A 17,410-nucleotide genomic window follows, 5' to 3' on the forward strand; every position below is an offset into this window, starting at 1 on the left:
CAAAGGTCCCTTCATCAGGCAAATAGAAATTGCCTGATGAAGGGACCTTTGGGTTCTGAAATGTTGCATGGAAATGCTGCACCTTTTTGGTCAATAAATAGATTGACTGGATATTATGTTGGAGTGCGAGTGACTTTTTGCTGGTTTTGCGCATCCTAAGACAACGCAATCGTGTTTAGGTGCACTCAGTGATTGCCGCGATTGATTTCAAAGGGGTTACATCCGCGCGGCAATCGCTAAAAAAAGGTGCACACAACGCACAACTTTTTTTTAGCCGCGATCATGTTCAATTACACGGGCGGAATCACAGCGAGAAACTGCGCAATCCACCTGGCACGACTGGGGTTCCATTACAAAATAATTGGCTGTGGTGGGTGACTTTGTGACCGCTGGGCAATCCGCGCACGATTTTGTGCACGATGGATCACCCAGTTGTGAACCTAGCCTAAGAGTAAACGTGAGTCTGTGTTCAGAAAATAGTAACTGCTAAATGTATTGATATATCCTCTGAGTGTGTTCTGCTTGTTCTTAAGAATTCTGGATTTAAAAGAATTTATTACCCTAGATACAAATTAATGTATGCAAAAAACTCTATCCTTCTTTGGTTTAAGGAAAAGATAAAAATACAAATACGGTAGTTTTTATCTAAAATAAGAACTGTCTACTCTGCCCCACACGAGTCATCATTAAGCAAGCTCAGTGCACTGAACCAATTTAAATATGACTGGTTGCTGTTGGCCAATACAGAACATTCTTATGTTACAGAACATTCTTATCTATCATATCACTCTTTTTCCTTTTCTGTCAGTTTTTTTAAACTGTTCCCTTTTTTTTTTTTTTTTTTTTTTTTTTTTAACTCCTAGAATGAGATCCTAATAGGTTGGACTTGATGGACTAATGTCTTTATTCAACCTCAAATACTATGTAACTATGTAACTATCATATACAGAACATTCTTATCTATCATATGCCAAGCAATGAGGCTGACTGTCAGAATACTGCCTCTAGGTCCAAGTGGGAAGATCTACCACAGACTGAACATAAGTCCAAGACACTCTGAATAGGCCAGGAGCAATGCTGCAACTCAAAAGTCGGGTGTTGGTTGACTACAAGCTATTTCTGTTTAATACACACTGCTACAACTCACACATCATAACATAGGGTTACATTATTTACCATAGATGGACTTGATCTCACAGGTTTTCTCCACAGGTTTATTTTTATGAATGATCCTGCAGGTTATAGTGGACCCCAGATGTCTGGATATAGAAGGAATGAAGGTCAGCTTTGTGGTCACATGTCCTTTTGACTTCTGACTGTCCCGGTCACTTGTCACGTGGTACTCTCTGGACAATAAAGGTTGTTCCTCTTCCTTATCTCCTGATCTAGTGTCTGAGACTTCAAGTTCTGTGCCATCTCTCAATTTAATGACCCAAGCCACCTGGACATCCCCAGTACAGTTTGAAGCTTTACAGGGCAGTGTGGTCTTCTCACCATCAACCCACACGGGACTCTCAATGTCATTCACCATAAACATCTGACCTGTATGAAACATAATAACAATGTGAGAAAGCAATATGTATCTAATTCCAGATAGGCAAATCGTTACTGTGGTTGACATACAGAAATTTAAAGAGTTAAGTTGACTTGTAATATAATAATTCCAAAGAGGACAGGACTTGACAAATAAGTTTGACTTCTGAAATGTGTGGTGTATATTGCAATGGCTCTGGTGGGACTAGTGGAGATCGGACAAACTTTAATACCAATTTCATAAGCTGAAAACTAACATTTATTTTTGCTTATGTATTATATCATCATACAGTATTTCAAGTTCAATACTTGACTTGTGATGATATAATACATAAGCAAAGGATATCTTTAGTAAAAACCACAAGTAAAAAACGATCCTCCATGAACCTTCACTTCCACTTTAACTCCTGCAAACCTTGCTCTCTCATTCATCATTTCTGTGGGCTGTCATCTTATCTCCGCCCCATACTGACTCATTTCTGCTTTTTTCTCAATAGACACCTCAAAAGAGATAATTATTATTATTTGTGGCAGGGTATATGACTTTGTGTATGTCACTGAGAGATTGAGAAGGGCAACTTTCCCTGGCTTGGAAGGAGTTAAGCCCCAACAGGGACACCTCCTCTCTCTATTAATTAGCCTTCACCTGATAGTGACTGAGACTGGGAGAGAGCTCAGAGAGAGATCCATGCTGGACTGGATGGATGCAGACACAGACTGGAGAGCGGCTGAATACCTGAGGGGTAAGGTCTGGCTAAAAATTATATGTTAAAGACTGTGGGGGGAATTTATCAAAACAGGAGCAGACAAAATCTGGAGCAGTTGCCCCTGGCAACCTATCTGCATCTCTCTTTAGTTTGCTCAGGTAAGATTTGAAAAAGAAACAGAGAAGCTGATTGGTTGCTCTGCAAATTTGCTCCAATTTTGTCTGCTCCAGTATTGATAAATTCCCCCATGTGTTTCTTTATGCTTCTTTTTGGTACTGAAAGCTGGAATAGCCGCTCCAGTAGGAAGTAGTCAGGGAAACTACTGTTAGTTAGACTCCTAAGTTGGAGCCGGCCTTTTGATTTCGTGTTACTGCTGCTGGAAGCTGTTTTGTTGAATAGGGAGAAAGCGCCCTATTGAAAGAGACTGTTGATGATTTATTCACAATAAATCTGCACATACTGCAAACTCCTGACTACAGACCAGTGACCTTCTTACATATTATACAGGATTTATATGGCGCCAACAGTTTGTGCAGCGCTTTACAATATAAGGAAGACATTACAATCACAATACAACTCCAAGACAAGATGGTTATGAGGACCCTGCCCCTGAGGGCTTGCAATCTAAAAGGGAGGGGGAGGTGATACATGAGGAGGTAGCTGTGTGGGGATGAATTGTCTGAGAACGTGATGGTTGAGTGTTTAGTTTGAGGTGGGATAATTAGGCAGAGGCTAGCCCTATCACAGGAATGTAATGTGAATGTGACGTTCCTAATACTTATAAGTGTCAGTATGCAATCAGTATATGAAAAGTAATAAGTAAAAATGTATGGCTTGGAAATACAATGTCTCACCTGATTTCCTTTTGCGATACCATAAAAAGAAAAGGATGGCCAGTATCGAAATGATGACTCCGGCAACAACGCCGCCCACCACCACGCCTGTAGAGTTCTGGTCTTCAAGAGATAATAATAGAGTTTAAATACCGTATGACCTCGAACCATCATCAGGTGTCTACCACAAAGAGAACTGAGAGCAATGCAACTGACAGCAGCACCAGAAAGTGAGATGAGGAGGTGGAATCAAAGATTTTCACCTTGCAACATTCACTCGGTGCAGTGAGAGTTCTCCCGGTCAATTCAGAGAATGCTTATTGTTGTTCATCAGGGAATATGTTTCCGGCTGCAAGTCATTTAATGGTGACAAGGATAATCTTTACTGGAGTACATTAACTTTACATCTCAGACCTCATTTTGCTCTTTCCTTCCCCAAAGTTGCACTTTATTTTTAAAATACAAAATATTGTTTATGAATATTTTGCATTCTCATATTCAGCCAGTAGATGAAGCTATTGGTCCCTTTAGAGCAGTGGTAGCCAACCAGTGGTCCTCCAGCTGTGGTGGAACTACAAATCCCATGAGGCATTGCAACATTCTCACAGTCACAGACATGACTCCCGGAGAGAGATGCATCATGGGATTTGTAGTTTCACCATAGCTGGAGGGCCACTGGTTGGCTACACCTGCTTTAGAGTGTTTCCATTTCATAAAGAAAAATGCATATCCCATTCAAGGATGCGCAACCACCTGGAAAATTGAGGGTTGAAGGGGATCCCATCCAATGTAGCAAATATCAAGTAGAAGAAAAATGTATATAGAGTATTTATGTTTCCAAAAACAATCCCACAATAATGATATTAAAACATATTCTACTATTTTATTCATAATATCTAAAGAACCCCACAAAAAAACCCACAAAGGAAAAACATAAATATCACACATGAAAGCAATCAAAAGCCAAATGTATTATATATTGCGGCTTACCAGTTCTTAGCTGTTTTTGTATATTTTTTTTTTTATGCTGACACAATGTGAAATAGGATTTTATTATTTAAATTCATGTTTTTTTTTAAATTAATAAACAGTTTTCAATACTGTAAATGTATTTGACAATTACAGTATTAAATAGGAGCACACTGTCATCTTTAGGCTGCAGTAGCATCTAAGGTCCAAAGAGGATTATATTCAGATGTTAGTTGCTTTGTTTTTTTTTTTTAATTATATGCTGACTGTGAATTATTATTATTGTTTTAAATTCTTATTAAAAAACAGACAGCTTTCAATACTGTAATTGTATATGACAATTACAATATTTAATAAGGGCACACGTTCCGCTTCAGGCTGCAATGACATCTAAGGTCTGAAAGGGATTATTTTCTGAATAAATCTCCAACTTGCACATGAATGACTGTCATGGTGATCACATTACTGGGAACCACAATGATTGGTTCCTGATTGCTAGGGGTGACCCAGAGCCTGATTACTAGAGACCAATACAGTTGATCACATTAAGGGGCATGGTGCCTGGGAACGTTATTATACCAGATATCAGAAGCCATGTAGTTGAGCAGCCTTCCTCTGGGTGGGTAGATAGACATTTACTTTGTTTTAGGACTTAGCATACATACCCTGTTTCCCCGAAAATAAGACCTACCCTGAAAATAAGACCTAGTACTATTTTTGGGATTTCTTAAAATATAAGACCTACCCCGAAAATAAGACCTAGTTGTGACCTTTCCTAGGGCCGGTGGTGGCAGAAGGGAAAACTTGAAGAGCCACGGGAGAGAATCGGCGATGCCAGCGCTAGAGGAAGCGAGGCAGCAGCGGAGGGAGCAGAGCCGCATAAGCCGCATGCCTCCTCTATAGCGCCGGCTCCTGTCACAGGCGGAGTGATACCAAATGCACTCCACCTGTGAGGAATTTATAGTGAAAGCGCGCTTCGCTCATTCTGGCCAGCATATGGTTGCCAAATTGCTCTTGGAAAGGTACGACACCCCTGATTGCCCTGATCAACCTATTCTTACCTTTTGCCATTTTGGATTATTTAATTTGGATTTGAATTAATTTTGGATTGTTCTACATTAAAAAAAAATAAGACCTAACCCGAAAATAAGACCTAGTGTGTTTTTTTGAGCCAAAAAAAATATAAGACAGTGTCTTATTTTCGGGGAAACACGGTAGGGCCCATTCACACCACAATGCATGTAGCGGCATTGCTTTAAACAGTCTACTCATGAAATTAAAATGAACAGGCTGAAATGCAGAGCAACACGTGAAAATAGAGCAGGCTGCATTTTATCATGTCACAATGCACAGGACACGATGCATTGTGCTGTGCTGCATTGGAGCACACATGCATTCTGGAGGCATACTGGGGAGCCATTCACTATGAATTGCACCAATGCAAGTAAAGTGCCTTGCCGTGCATTGTGGTAAGCGCACAATAACAGTTGGGTTACCACAGCATGTCTGAGTACCTTTTGTGCTCTTTGCCTCAATTGTACTGAAATACCAAGCAGTGTTATCAGCCTTGGCCAGTCCACCTCTGTGAACTACAACCCCCCCCCCCCCCTCCCCCCATGGCACTGGTAAGCTACAATATATATACTTTTTGTTTTTGTGTTGAGATGTACTTTCAGATAATGGTTCCAGGGGTGTCTACAGAAGGTATAAACACGCACTCTCAGCTGATATAAGCATTTATGCTCACATCACACCTATTACCCAAAATGACCTCACATCTGTGGGTTACCGGTTTAAGATTTGTTACTAAACATTCCTCTGTGGTTTACAATAGACAGTACAGGATGAGTTTTGGGCCTTACCTTGATAAACCAGCTGAAGGTCTTTTTGTACATAAGGTGTGAGTGTTTCATGGTGGACTGTACAGGACAACATTTTTGGTGACTCATCAGATGGTATCTGCCATGTCCTATTAACCGAGTAAGTGCCATCATCATTTGTGTGATATTCCGATAGTACTAAGTCGTCAATAATTGTGTGGTCCGTTAGGATTTCCACTGTGATATGTTTGGGGTAGAAACTATTCACCGAGCACCGTGCAAAGCTTGTCTTGTCCTCCTTCTCCACTTTCTCAATTATAATTGATGGAGTTGCTGAAAGGGAACGTAAAACCATGAGCTGTTGAAGAATTAAGAGTCTTGTTCTGCCAGCCATTGATCAATGCAGAAAGTTTGCAGGTTAATCGATACCTTTTATTGGCTAATGTAAGTTATTAAGGATGCAAGCTTTCAGGACTTTCCTTATGCCCATTACTCTGCCATTGTATGATACCTGAGGAAGGGGCCTAAGGGAGGTTCAGAAAGCTTGCATTTTTAACAAATGTTGTAAGCCGATAAGAGGTATGACTACTAAACACCTTCTGCAGTTATAGAAGAAATGACTCACTGACACATCTGCTGAGCAGAAAACAATATCAGGTTAAAGTAAGAAGAATGTCCAAGACAACTAGATGGCCTTTATGGACAGCTAATGTGCATCAAAATTGGAAGCGTGGTTACTAAAGTGTGCAGGTCTAGGAAGAAGCAGCTAGGTGAGGAGAACCCGTGAAAGGAATTGACCTAGATCTGGTGACCTTTTTTTGATTGGAATCATTGGTTCCCCCCATGAGGCTTAGCAAGATTGATATTGGTGGTTATTTTCAGCAACTAGAGAGTTACTAGCAGAGCAGTGATAACTCGCAGCCTAGTAGGGTCCTGTCCATGACAGAGGAAACACGCTGAGTTGGTTACACTGGCTGGCGTGTGGCCCTGGGACCTGTGATTCCCTTTTTTATTGTAAGCCCTCAGGGGCAGGGCCCTCCTTACCATCTTGTCTTGAATTGTATTGTGATTGTAATGTCTTCCTTATATTGTAAAGCGCTGCGCAAACTGTTGGCGCTATATAAATCCTGTATAATAATAATACCCCTCTGGTTGAGCTTTTGGTGAGGGATGGTGTGTGTGTTAAGAGAGCTACTACTGTTTGAATACAATTCAAAAATCATAAACAGTAGTAGCGCTCTTAACACACACACCGTCTGTTTTTGCTACCACAGGGTCCCTCTCCCTGTTCCTAAGAGCTTGCACACTGTTGCCACTTCCCTGGTTCACTCTTCCCAGCCAAATTTGTAACCTGGGTAGTGCGCTTGTTCCTTTTTGTCCGTGCTGTTGGTGAGGGATGCTGATGAGAAACATCTGTAATATTTTATAAGGATCACACTTTGCTGTAGTATTTCTATTACTAAAAGTAAAAAATCCCTCTCTTATTTTCAGCTGCTCCCTGAACCCTCATGACACATATATATCCGTTACCCAGTTGGGAAATGCTGATTATGGAAAAAGGAAGGAAATACTCAATTTGGCATTTACACAGAGATTCCGTAGAATAAGTTATTTCTTTTTTAGTTTTTTTTCTTCTTCCCGCAAGAAAGGAATTTGAAAGGACAGCTCTAATCTGCCTCTTGCAAAACAGTGTAAATCTGTGGACCCTGCAGAGAACACAAACCTAAGATCTGAGCTATGACTTTAGATCTGCAGCTTTCCAATGCTGTTGGCTTAAAAAAGTAGAATACCCCGGAGTCCATCCAGCCACTGACTTAATTGCTGCTTCGCTGTGCTGCTGAGGCAGAGACGCTGATTTCAATACTCTGCTTTAGTAACCTAGAGCTCTCTAACTGATTGCCTAAACTATGAACAAGCAGTTACCGGGCCCTAAAGCAAGTTCCGCTTCAATTTTTCAGTCACTGGTAATTGGTAGTTGTGCCACGGTGTATAGTTTTTGTGATTGCTAAGGCCCCATTCACACTGTCGCATAATACGATGCGCATAGATGCGCCTCATTTTTTTCCCATATGCAAATAAATGGCTCCATACACGGGTACGTATGGAGCCGTATCAAAAACAAAATGGAACCGAGATGCATCCGGGCTCAGAATTTCTCCATATTTTACGCGCATGCGGACATATACGCATATGTGCACGTGTATACGCACATACAGTACATTAGAGTTTCTGTGAAAAATTATGCATTTTGGGATTGCATACAATTCACGCACTATACGCATTTACAAATATGCATACAATTTTGCTCTTGCGTTGTGTGTGAATGAGGCCTAACGGTTACATTTTTATTTCATATATTGCATTAATTAATTTGTATTTTTGATACATTTTGGTAAGTTTTATGGCAAACACTGTTTATAATTCGTGCTTTTACTGTGTTTACATGGCAGATTGGAATGCTGGAGGGCTGTTATGTCACTGCTAGGAAGGAGCCACAGGGTGAGCTGAGCTGCTAAGTCATTGCTGGTAGGGAGCCACAGGGTGAGCTGAGCTGCTGAGTCAATGCTAGAAACTGGAGCAAATAGAGTTCGTTCATAGGGCTCAGTCAATGTTTGGAGAGGAAACAAATGACGTTAGAGTTTCTACAGTGACCTTGCAAGATAATTTACTCCACAGTGGCTGAGGTTATAGAGGTTAGTAAAGACTCATTTTAAAGCTCATTTGCTGCTAATATAGAATAATGTAAATGCTTTGAATGTCCTTTCACTTAAAAAAATTAGCGCTGGCAATGATTCAAATTTTCGTGTTCAATTAATCGAAAAATGTTTTGATCGATTAATTTCGATTAATTATAACGCACATACAGATCCAACTACATTGGCCTATACACATACAGCACAGCAATGAAGTAATAAAATGAACTAGGATCACACTAATCCAGCACGTTATTAATCTCACGCGCCCCACTCAATATGGCCGCCGCTTGACATCGACGTCACCGGACTCCTCCCTCCTTCGCTTCGTTAGCCGACGGAGCCACTTGGGGAAGGGGGAGGAGTCTGGTGACGTCGATGTCCGTGACGTCACCGGATCGCCGACGGGACTCCCGGAAGCCAGCGGAGAGGTGAGTGTTTTCATTAGCGATCAAAATAATTTTAATTGATTTTAAAAGTTTAACCGAGAAATAATCGAGAAATAAATCTTTAATTTCTATAGCCCTAAAAAAAATAGATGTTTAGGTTAACTAAATGAACTATTAGTTTTTGGAACTTGATACATTTAGTGTGATCCATTTTTACGTGTATGTACAAAAAAAAAACATATAATACAAGTTACAGTGTTCAAAATATTCAAAACATCTTCTGAAAACATCTCCAGCACTGAAATTCTTGCTCCCAGAACAACCATGCCAATGTTCCAAAGCCAAAACTATCCTCATGCTGCATCATCATCCAAAACCTGCACACAATAATCTCATAAAACATTTATATCTACATGCGCAACTTTGCTAATTATATTCTATTTTAAATATTATAATATGAAGTTATGACTAGGCCAACGACAAATATAACTCATACAGAAAAAGCACGTCATGCAAACGTCCACCCTTGTGATAGCTGAAGACAATGGGACAATGATACTAGTATAATTGGGTCAATTTGCATATTTATAAATACATGAATGTGTTGGATACTTGCCATAAACACTGAGGTCAATGTCCTTGTATTGCCTTTGTGGAGTGTAGATCACCATACACCTATACTGTCCAATGTCAGAGATGGTAACGTTTTTGATTTCCATGCTAGCGATTCCTTTAGCAATGTCCTGTTTATTCATAAACATTCTTGGATGAGACTTTTCCTCCTTGTTGTCAACCCTCAGAACCTCTTCACCCTTAAAAAGCCACAAAATGGCGAGGAACTTAGGGTCTATTGAAGCGTCGTCCACTTTGAAAGAACACGGGAGCACGATGTTGGTTCCCAGCTGGGCTCTGTGTGGTGTTGGAGCGGAAACCACCAACGCGGCTTCATTGTGAAGAAAGGCTGAAAGAAAGAAATGAACCATTAGAGTTGTAGCTGAAGTAAAATTTACATTTTCCAGCAAGTGTCACCTTAGAGTGACCAGGACTCAAAAAGATGAAGATTTGCTATCTAGAAATGTTAGTTGCATCCATGTAATACCCTAAAAAAAAAAATCTACCTGCCTTGTCTTGAATTTATCTAGATAGTCCCGTGCCTTGAGTCTCATTGCTGTATGTCTGCAGTAGACATGTAAGCTGCGGAAAAATTTGATTCGGTTTGCTTTGGACATTTAGTTATTTCAGGATTCGGATCCGAAATTCAATTCGGTTCGGGTTTCAGATTCGAAATCCAAATTTTTGTTTACGAATATTCGTTGCAAATACCACAGAACCATCTACAGATATGAATACTAAAGCTGAATCTCCTAGACCTGAATGGCATTCAGGATCCGAATTTCCGAATTGCATTCGGGAGCTCCCGAATGCCATTGGGGTCTGGGAGCCATATACATATATTACTAAAGCTGAGGCTCCCGAACGCAATTTGGAAATTCGGGTCTAGCAGCCTCAGCTTTAGTATGATATGTATAGACTGTATATGGCTCCCATGTTGCCATAACAAAAATTAATGTTCAGACCCATTCGGATGCATTAAACCGAAAAACATTTCTGATTGGCCAGAAAAGTCACATTTCCGATTCAGTTTTGTTTTTGAACGAAATTTGGATGGGATACAAAATTCTGAAACGGAAATGTGGATTCGGACACATTCGCATGCATTGTGATTCGGAACGAAACAAATCGCACATGTCTAGTCTGCAGTATGAGGAAGTGGCTTCCTGCCTGGACACAAATTAAGGGAAAATCTCACAAAACTGGACACAAACTGTAATAAGAACTTGACCGTGGAAGTATCCTTTCTCCACTCTGACAGAAATTTTGTTTTTTTGCCTGGAGTGGAGCTTTTTCGTGTGCAGCCAAATTTAGACTGTTTCCTGAACACCACACCTTATAAGTGTAGTGCAGGGACGTGGGGTTAGGTGAGGCAGAGCCTCACCTAGTATTATGGAGGAAAAAGCTGTCTGAAGCTGACAGCTTTTTCTGGCTTCTATCAGGTTACACACCAGGGAAAGCCTCCCCGCTGTGTAACCTGTCATGGACGGAGCTCTACCTGGTAATTACAGGCAGTGCTGCATCCGGCTTTTGACCGCTAAGTTAGGTTACACAGCAGCGGGCTTCCCCACTGCTTGTGTAACCTAACATAGTGAAACCAGAGCTGCAACAGCCTCTACTTGCTGTTACAGGCGTAAGCTCTGTGTATGGCTTGGACCAATGGCAAAGCGCCATTAGTCCAAGCTGTCCAATCAAAAAAAAGAACAAAAAAACAGTGAGGACATCGATCTTGATGCCTCTCCAGTGACAAGCAAGTGAGGGACAGGGAGGCTCTTCCCTTCTCCAACCTCCCTCCATTCTCCACCCAGCTCGATGACCGAATTGGGGGAGGGGCAGATGCGGGCTGGGGCGAGGGCGGGCAGGGGGAAATGTCTCACCTAGAACGGACTCCACTCCACGTCACTGATGTATTGGGGGGCCCATTAATTTACTCACCATTCTCAGATACAGGTGCGAGCCCCATTAAATCTTGGACAGGGAACCTCTGCTCCCTCCCCCCCAGGAGCTCAAAGAGGCCACATCTTATGAGTAGGAGGTAGCTGGGCAAGTGATCTGAAGCCAGGTGAGAGGCCCTCCACTGTCAGAATCGGTTTATGGGAAGCCGGGCCGGAGTCTAATAGTACACAGCTACTCTGAAAGACCCAGGCTACTGTAGGGAGCATTTCCCTGATTGCTATAAAAGTACTCCAGTTGCATTGGGGTGGCCTATTGTCCTTGGGCCTGGGATCACTCTAGCTATTAACCTTTGTTATCAGAGTTACTCTTGACTACAGTAACAGGGACAGTGTCTATAAGGATAATTACACGTGGATGTGTTCTGTGTTGTTTTACTAATGCTTGTTATAGTCTTATATAGACTTTGCCATGCAGCCACATGTTACCCTGACAAAGTCACAGAGACATTGCTGGGAAGAGTTCATGTTTGTGCAGTTTCATTATTCTTCAGTGTATGCATGTTTTTGTTTTCTTTTAAATGTTAATTGAAGAAGCAGTTGTTATTGCATTCCATGAACAAAAAGCACCTCAAAACCCCATGGCCCATAAAAAGACACACGCAAGCAAATCCGCAACGAAACTGCAGCTTCAAAACCACATTGTGAACGAAGCATAAATATTTTTACTTCCCAATTTGAATATCTCAACCACGAAGGTTGTACACAACAAGGAGGTAACAATAGTAAGTGCATTTAAAGGAGAATTATGGGGTGAGTGAAAAACACTCATCCCCATAATTCAAGCCAACCTATGACACTGAAGCTGTCACAGGTCGGCTCTATTGATCGGGAAGTGAGCGAACACATACCGCCGATCGATGACTTCCCAATCCTCTCCCTGCAGAGAGCGGTGACTGTCAGTCATCGCTCCCCGCAGGGATTCCCCCCTTCCCCTCTCCGATCCTCCAGCGCTGACTGGAGGAACGGACAAGGGAGGGGGCGGGCACAGCTGGCTCTGCCTCTAGATAGGCAGAGCCCGTTGTCAATCAGCCAGCTGGGTGGCTCTCGACAATCGACGATCTCTGTATAAAGCCGGCAATAGCACGCGATATACTGAGTTTTGGGTCAGGGGAGAAGCAGTGGCGTCACAAGGGGGGTGCGACCCGCACCCGTGTGTCACCATTGCAGGGGTGACACGAAAATGACCGAGAGTCATTTTGGTGTCGCCCCCCCCTCTAAAAAGTCGGCACTCGGTCGCGGACCGAGAGGCTGACAGTGTCAGGAGAGAGGAGGGGACCTGGCGGCATACCTCATCCCGCAGGGTGAACGTCCACTCCTCTCTCTACCAAGATGGCCGCCGACAGGCATCAATCAGATGGCCGCGCATGCATGATGACGTCATTACATGTGCGCGAGGTGACGTCACGGTGGGGTGTCACCTGGCCTAGAGACCGGGTGACACCCGACCTCGGGACGCCCGTGGGGAGGAGGTTACTATATGTTCTCCCATGACCCTGAAGAGAAAAAAAGTGACTCCATATTTTTTAAGGATGGACAAATTACTTTGGAATGCAGGAGCCGGTCAGCCCAATCCAGAAGCCTGCAGATCATTTTTAGAAGCCAACTCCGTTGACAACAACTAGAGAAAAACTCAAATGTCGGACGTCAGCTCAAATTTTTAAAGAGCATTGGCGACCTGGGAATCCAAACACACAAAGCAGCTCAACCTCCTCATGCTCAATGCCCACCAGAAGAGACCTTGCTGCTCGGTTGGGGCTCCTATTATCCCTGATTAACCAAGTACAGCCAATGCCGGAACTCGAAAGGGATCCTTCAAAATCTCAAATCCTTCATTATAATCGGCATATAGACACAGCAACTGACCATGCCCCAGATCCCAACCCTGGGCCTTAGCCATAGCTAATTACAAGATCCCTATACAGGTCTTAAGTACTATCCACCTCTTCCAGAAACGGGGGGAGAGGAACCCCTCAATAGACATTAACCCATTACACGCTAAAATGTGTAAAAGAGTTCATAAGTGTACTACTGGAGACAAAGGAGATATATGCCAATGTAAATAAAGGATTTGAGATTATGAAGGTTCCTTTTCGTGTGATGGTGTTTGGCCCTGCCTTAAAGGGAATCAGGGACTTTGCCCATTTAGAGCCAACAGTGGCGCCATCGGAATCAGAAACACAAGGAGGGCCACCAACTTTGCAGAGTGATGGTCATCGTTTTCTCTCTATTAAACGAGCATGCAGCATCTCAGCCTTTTTTTTTCGTCCAATGACCCGTGATGCAGGTCTATTGGCTTGGTTCACACCTTGGCGTATTGAATATGCGCGTTTGTCGCGCGTTTTTACCGCGATTCGCGGTAAAAAAACGCGCGACAAACGCGCGTTTCCGAGGGCTACTTGGCTGTATCCCAATGGAAACGCGCGACCAAAACGCCCCAAAGAAGTACATGTACTCCTTTGGGCGTAGGCCGTTTTGTAGCGCGTTCAGACGGGCTGAAATCATACCCATAGGAAACAATGGGATTTCGGTGTTTAAGCCCTCGTTCACACCTGAACGTTTTGTAGCGCGTTCTACGCTCGACGAACGCTCTACAAAACGCTCAAACATGAAAATCCCATTGTTTTCAATGGGTCTGGTTCACACCTTGCCGTATTTCAGCCCGCCCCTAACGCGCTACAAAACGGCCCACGCCTGAAAAGGTTCATGTACTACTTTGGGCGGTTTTTGTTGCGCGTTTCCATTGGGATACAGCCAAGTAGCCCTCTGAAACGCGCGTTTGTCGCGCAATTTTTTTACCGCGAATCGTGGTAAAAAAACGCGCGACAGACGCGCATATGCACTACGCCTAGGTGTGAATGAGAGCAAAGTGTTTTGCAGAGCGTTCGAACGCGCTACACAACGCCCAGGTGTGAACCAGGCCGTAGGCCCCATTCACACTGCGCGATTTGCAAATCGCGCGTTTGTTGCGCGATTTGCATTTTGCACGATATCGCGCAAATGCTTGCATTGCAAATAATGGAATCGCGGCAAAATCCGCTCCAAAAAGGGTCCTGCTGTAGCGACACACGACCCGCGACAGCAGGACCCTTTGCCCCATTGAGATGCATTGGAGAGCGATATCGTGCGGTAAATAGCCGCGATATTGCGGGAATTACCGCGCGATAAATTGCTCAATGTGAACGGGGCCTTAGACGTGAGGACAATGAGGGGCATACCACAGCTGTGGCGGAGAGGGGGAGGGAGGTAAGCATTCAATGCTGCAGGCCTAAGGATCAGGTGAGTATATCTTCTTTTCTCCCCTAGACCTAAGCAAGCATTTAACCCTTGCAATGTGGGGGGTAGCCTCGCTACAAGGGTTAATTTTTTAAAATCCTGAAGTTCTTCTTTAATGGATATGCCCTGATAATTATTTTATATTATCAAAGGAAAACTGACCCAAAATTATAAAAAATATATTTTATTTAGACTTCATCTATATATATTTTTTCAATTGACTTGCTTTGTGTATTTCTTCCAGATGTGTGCAGTAATCCAGTGTGAGACTTGGAGCTTCCTGTAATAAAGACCGCTCTCTGCTGCTCTCTCTCCTTGTGCAGGGTGACTGGTCTTGTCTCTGCCCCTTCCTGTAACAAAGACCGCTCACTGCCGCTGATTACCAGGATATTTAATATCCCGGTAACCGCTAATATCAGTACGGGGACCTCTTCCTCCTGTCCTGGGCCCTGCATGCTTCACGCTGCTCCCCTCACCTTGTTTCGGGCGCCACAGGCTATGTACAGCACAGTGATGATGCAACTGCTACTTTCACAGAGTAATATCTGGGTTTAGTTACATAGTTAGATAGTATTTGAGGTTGAATAAAGACATTAGTCCATCAAGTCCAACCTATAGGATCTCATTCTTAGGAGTACCTGTACCCCTGTATATTACGGTCCCTTAAAAAGTCGTCCAAAAGTTTCTTGAACAATTCCCCATTTTTTGCTGAAATCGCCGCCTGTGGCAGTGAGTTCCAGACCCTACCCGCTCTAACTGTAAAGAAACCCCTACGGCCCCTGTGCTGGAATTTTTTTTCCACCAAGTTTAGGTGGTGGCCTCTAGTTTTTGTAATGGAGTTAATTTTAAATAGTTTATCGCTAATGTTGCTACCACCATTGAACATTTTGTACATGGAAATCATATCCCCCCTTAATCTCCTCACCTCCAATGGTTTGATGCACTTAAAGTGGATTTATATCCCTTGTGGCTGTTAAGGAATACATTTAAATGAAAGGTCTTTCTTTGGCCGGAGTTAAGATGTCTGCTTTTGTAAATGGAGTATTTTTTGGGTTGATTGCAATAACACCATCAAGACGCTGCAGTATGGCGTCAGATATTAAACTGCACAAATAACACAAAGCATGTACTAGGCAAACCTTCACCCCCCCAAAAAAATGACACATACCAAAAACGCAAAAGGTCACCTGCTCATGTAGCCCTGGACATGGAGGGGTTAACAACTGTGTCACGCCTGCCATTGAATAGATGTAATAGAGGTAGACGAGTCCTTGGTTACAGAAACACAGGACTACTCTGTAAAGACTGCCGAAGGACTACAACTCTAAGTATGTCCTGGATGGCAAACCATGACCTTCTAGGTCTGCAGCAACCGGAAAAGCTGCCATACCTGTTTCCGCAGTACAATGTATTATCTCACCTACTGACAGGTTGTAACAAATAACCCCCCGGGGGCCGACAAACGAAAATGAATCAGTCATGCCATGCCCCATGTAGTCTTTCTACAACACCTGCTCTGGTACGACATTACCTTGTCGGGCCATTCATAATGCTTCCTAATAGAAGGAGCCCAACACACCCCATGCAGAGGACATCAGGACACGACATGCTCAGGATCTCTCTGCAGCTTTGTGATCTGTACCTTTTAAAATACACATTTCAAGGATCACCTTCAATGTTATAATAAAGAGACTCATTATACTTACAGGTCTGCCATAGAAGAATCAGGAACAAAGCCTGAGCGCCCGCCATTTCCCGGGATCTTGGTGTAGCATGAAGATCAGGAGCAAAGATCAACTATTTTCACTTTCACTTTTGCAGCTATTTGTATTTCAGGCAGGAGAGGAGGGGGACACATCTGCTCCTCACACATCCGCCATTCACTGAGGGAGACTAAGGGAGGGAGGAACTGCTGCTGCCAAGAGGAAGAGAGAGAACAGAGACATCCATGAAGAATCTTCTGTTTATCTACACAGGGGGATGTTTATAAATAGATATTTCCTCTTAAAGTGACACTAACCTCAGGAAGGAAATCTTAAAAATGCATTCAGGTCCCTTACCTATGAACAACAATGTATCTTATTTATGTATCACTCGGATATAGATCCTCCAATCATCTCTGAATTGGTGCTGACACCGTCCTTCCTTCTGGAGGGAGGCTACTTGTGTTCCCCCATGGTCCCTGTGTGTGTTGTAAAGTAGTCACCGCTCCAAGCTCACTCCGTGATGGACTACAATCTCATGCTCAGTTTACTCATTTGTACTGAGATTGGACGTGTGCCTGCCAAAAATTCGGTTTGTTTAGTTTCGGGTTCCATCGTTATTTTGTTTTTCAGGTCCGAAAGTCAATTTGTTTCAGGATTCGGACAAATCTGACATGTTAGTTCATTTCAGATGAGTTAAATGATATTTAGGAACACATTTTAATTGCAGCAAAGTGACATTAGAAAAAAAAAGTGACATTTTTTCTTTTTAACTTTTGGCAGGTCACGAAAACAATAATTAAAATTAGGGATGCACCGATACCAGAAGACTCATTAAGGAAGCCGGGCAGCGAGTCATTACATGCCGCCCGGCTTCCTGATTGGCCAGGAAGCCATCTACATGCTCCTTGTTGATGAGGGAG

General features: G+C 42.9%; 1 protein-coding gene across 1 annotated transcript in view; it reads right to left on the bottom strand.

The window, feature by feature from the left end:
* LOC108797735 overlaps window positions 1-17,410 on the bottom strand; it is a 69,841-nt gene that overhangs the window by 21,723 nt on the left and 30,708 nt on the right. The window contains exons 9-12 of the mRNA XM_018569387.1: window positions 9,561-9,905; window positions 5,905-6,195; window positions 3,095-3,196; window positions 1,177-1,542 (exon numbers count right to left, since the gene is read on the bottom strand). Of these exons, the coding sequence (XP_018424889.1) occupies window positions 1,177-1,542; window positions 3,095-3,196; window positions 5,905-6,195; window positions 9,561-9,905 (1,104 nt within the window). The remainder of the gene's footprint in view (window positions 1-1,176; window positions 1,543-3,094; window positions 3,197-5,904; window positions 6,196-9,560; window positions 9,906-17,410) is intronic.

This window comes from Nanorana parkeri, unplaced genomic scaffold (genome assembly GCF_000935625.1).
Source record: "Nanorana parkeri isolate BGI_ZX_2015 unplaced genomic scaffold, ASM93562v1 scaffold1327, whole genome shotgun sequence".
In the NCBI taxonomy this organism is placed as follows: Eukaryota; Metazoa; Chordata; class Amphibia; order Anura; family Dicroglossidae; genus Nanorana; species Nanorana parkeri.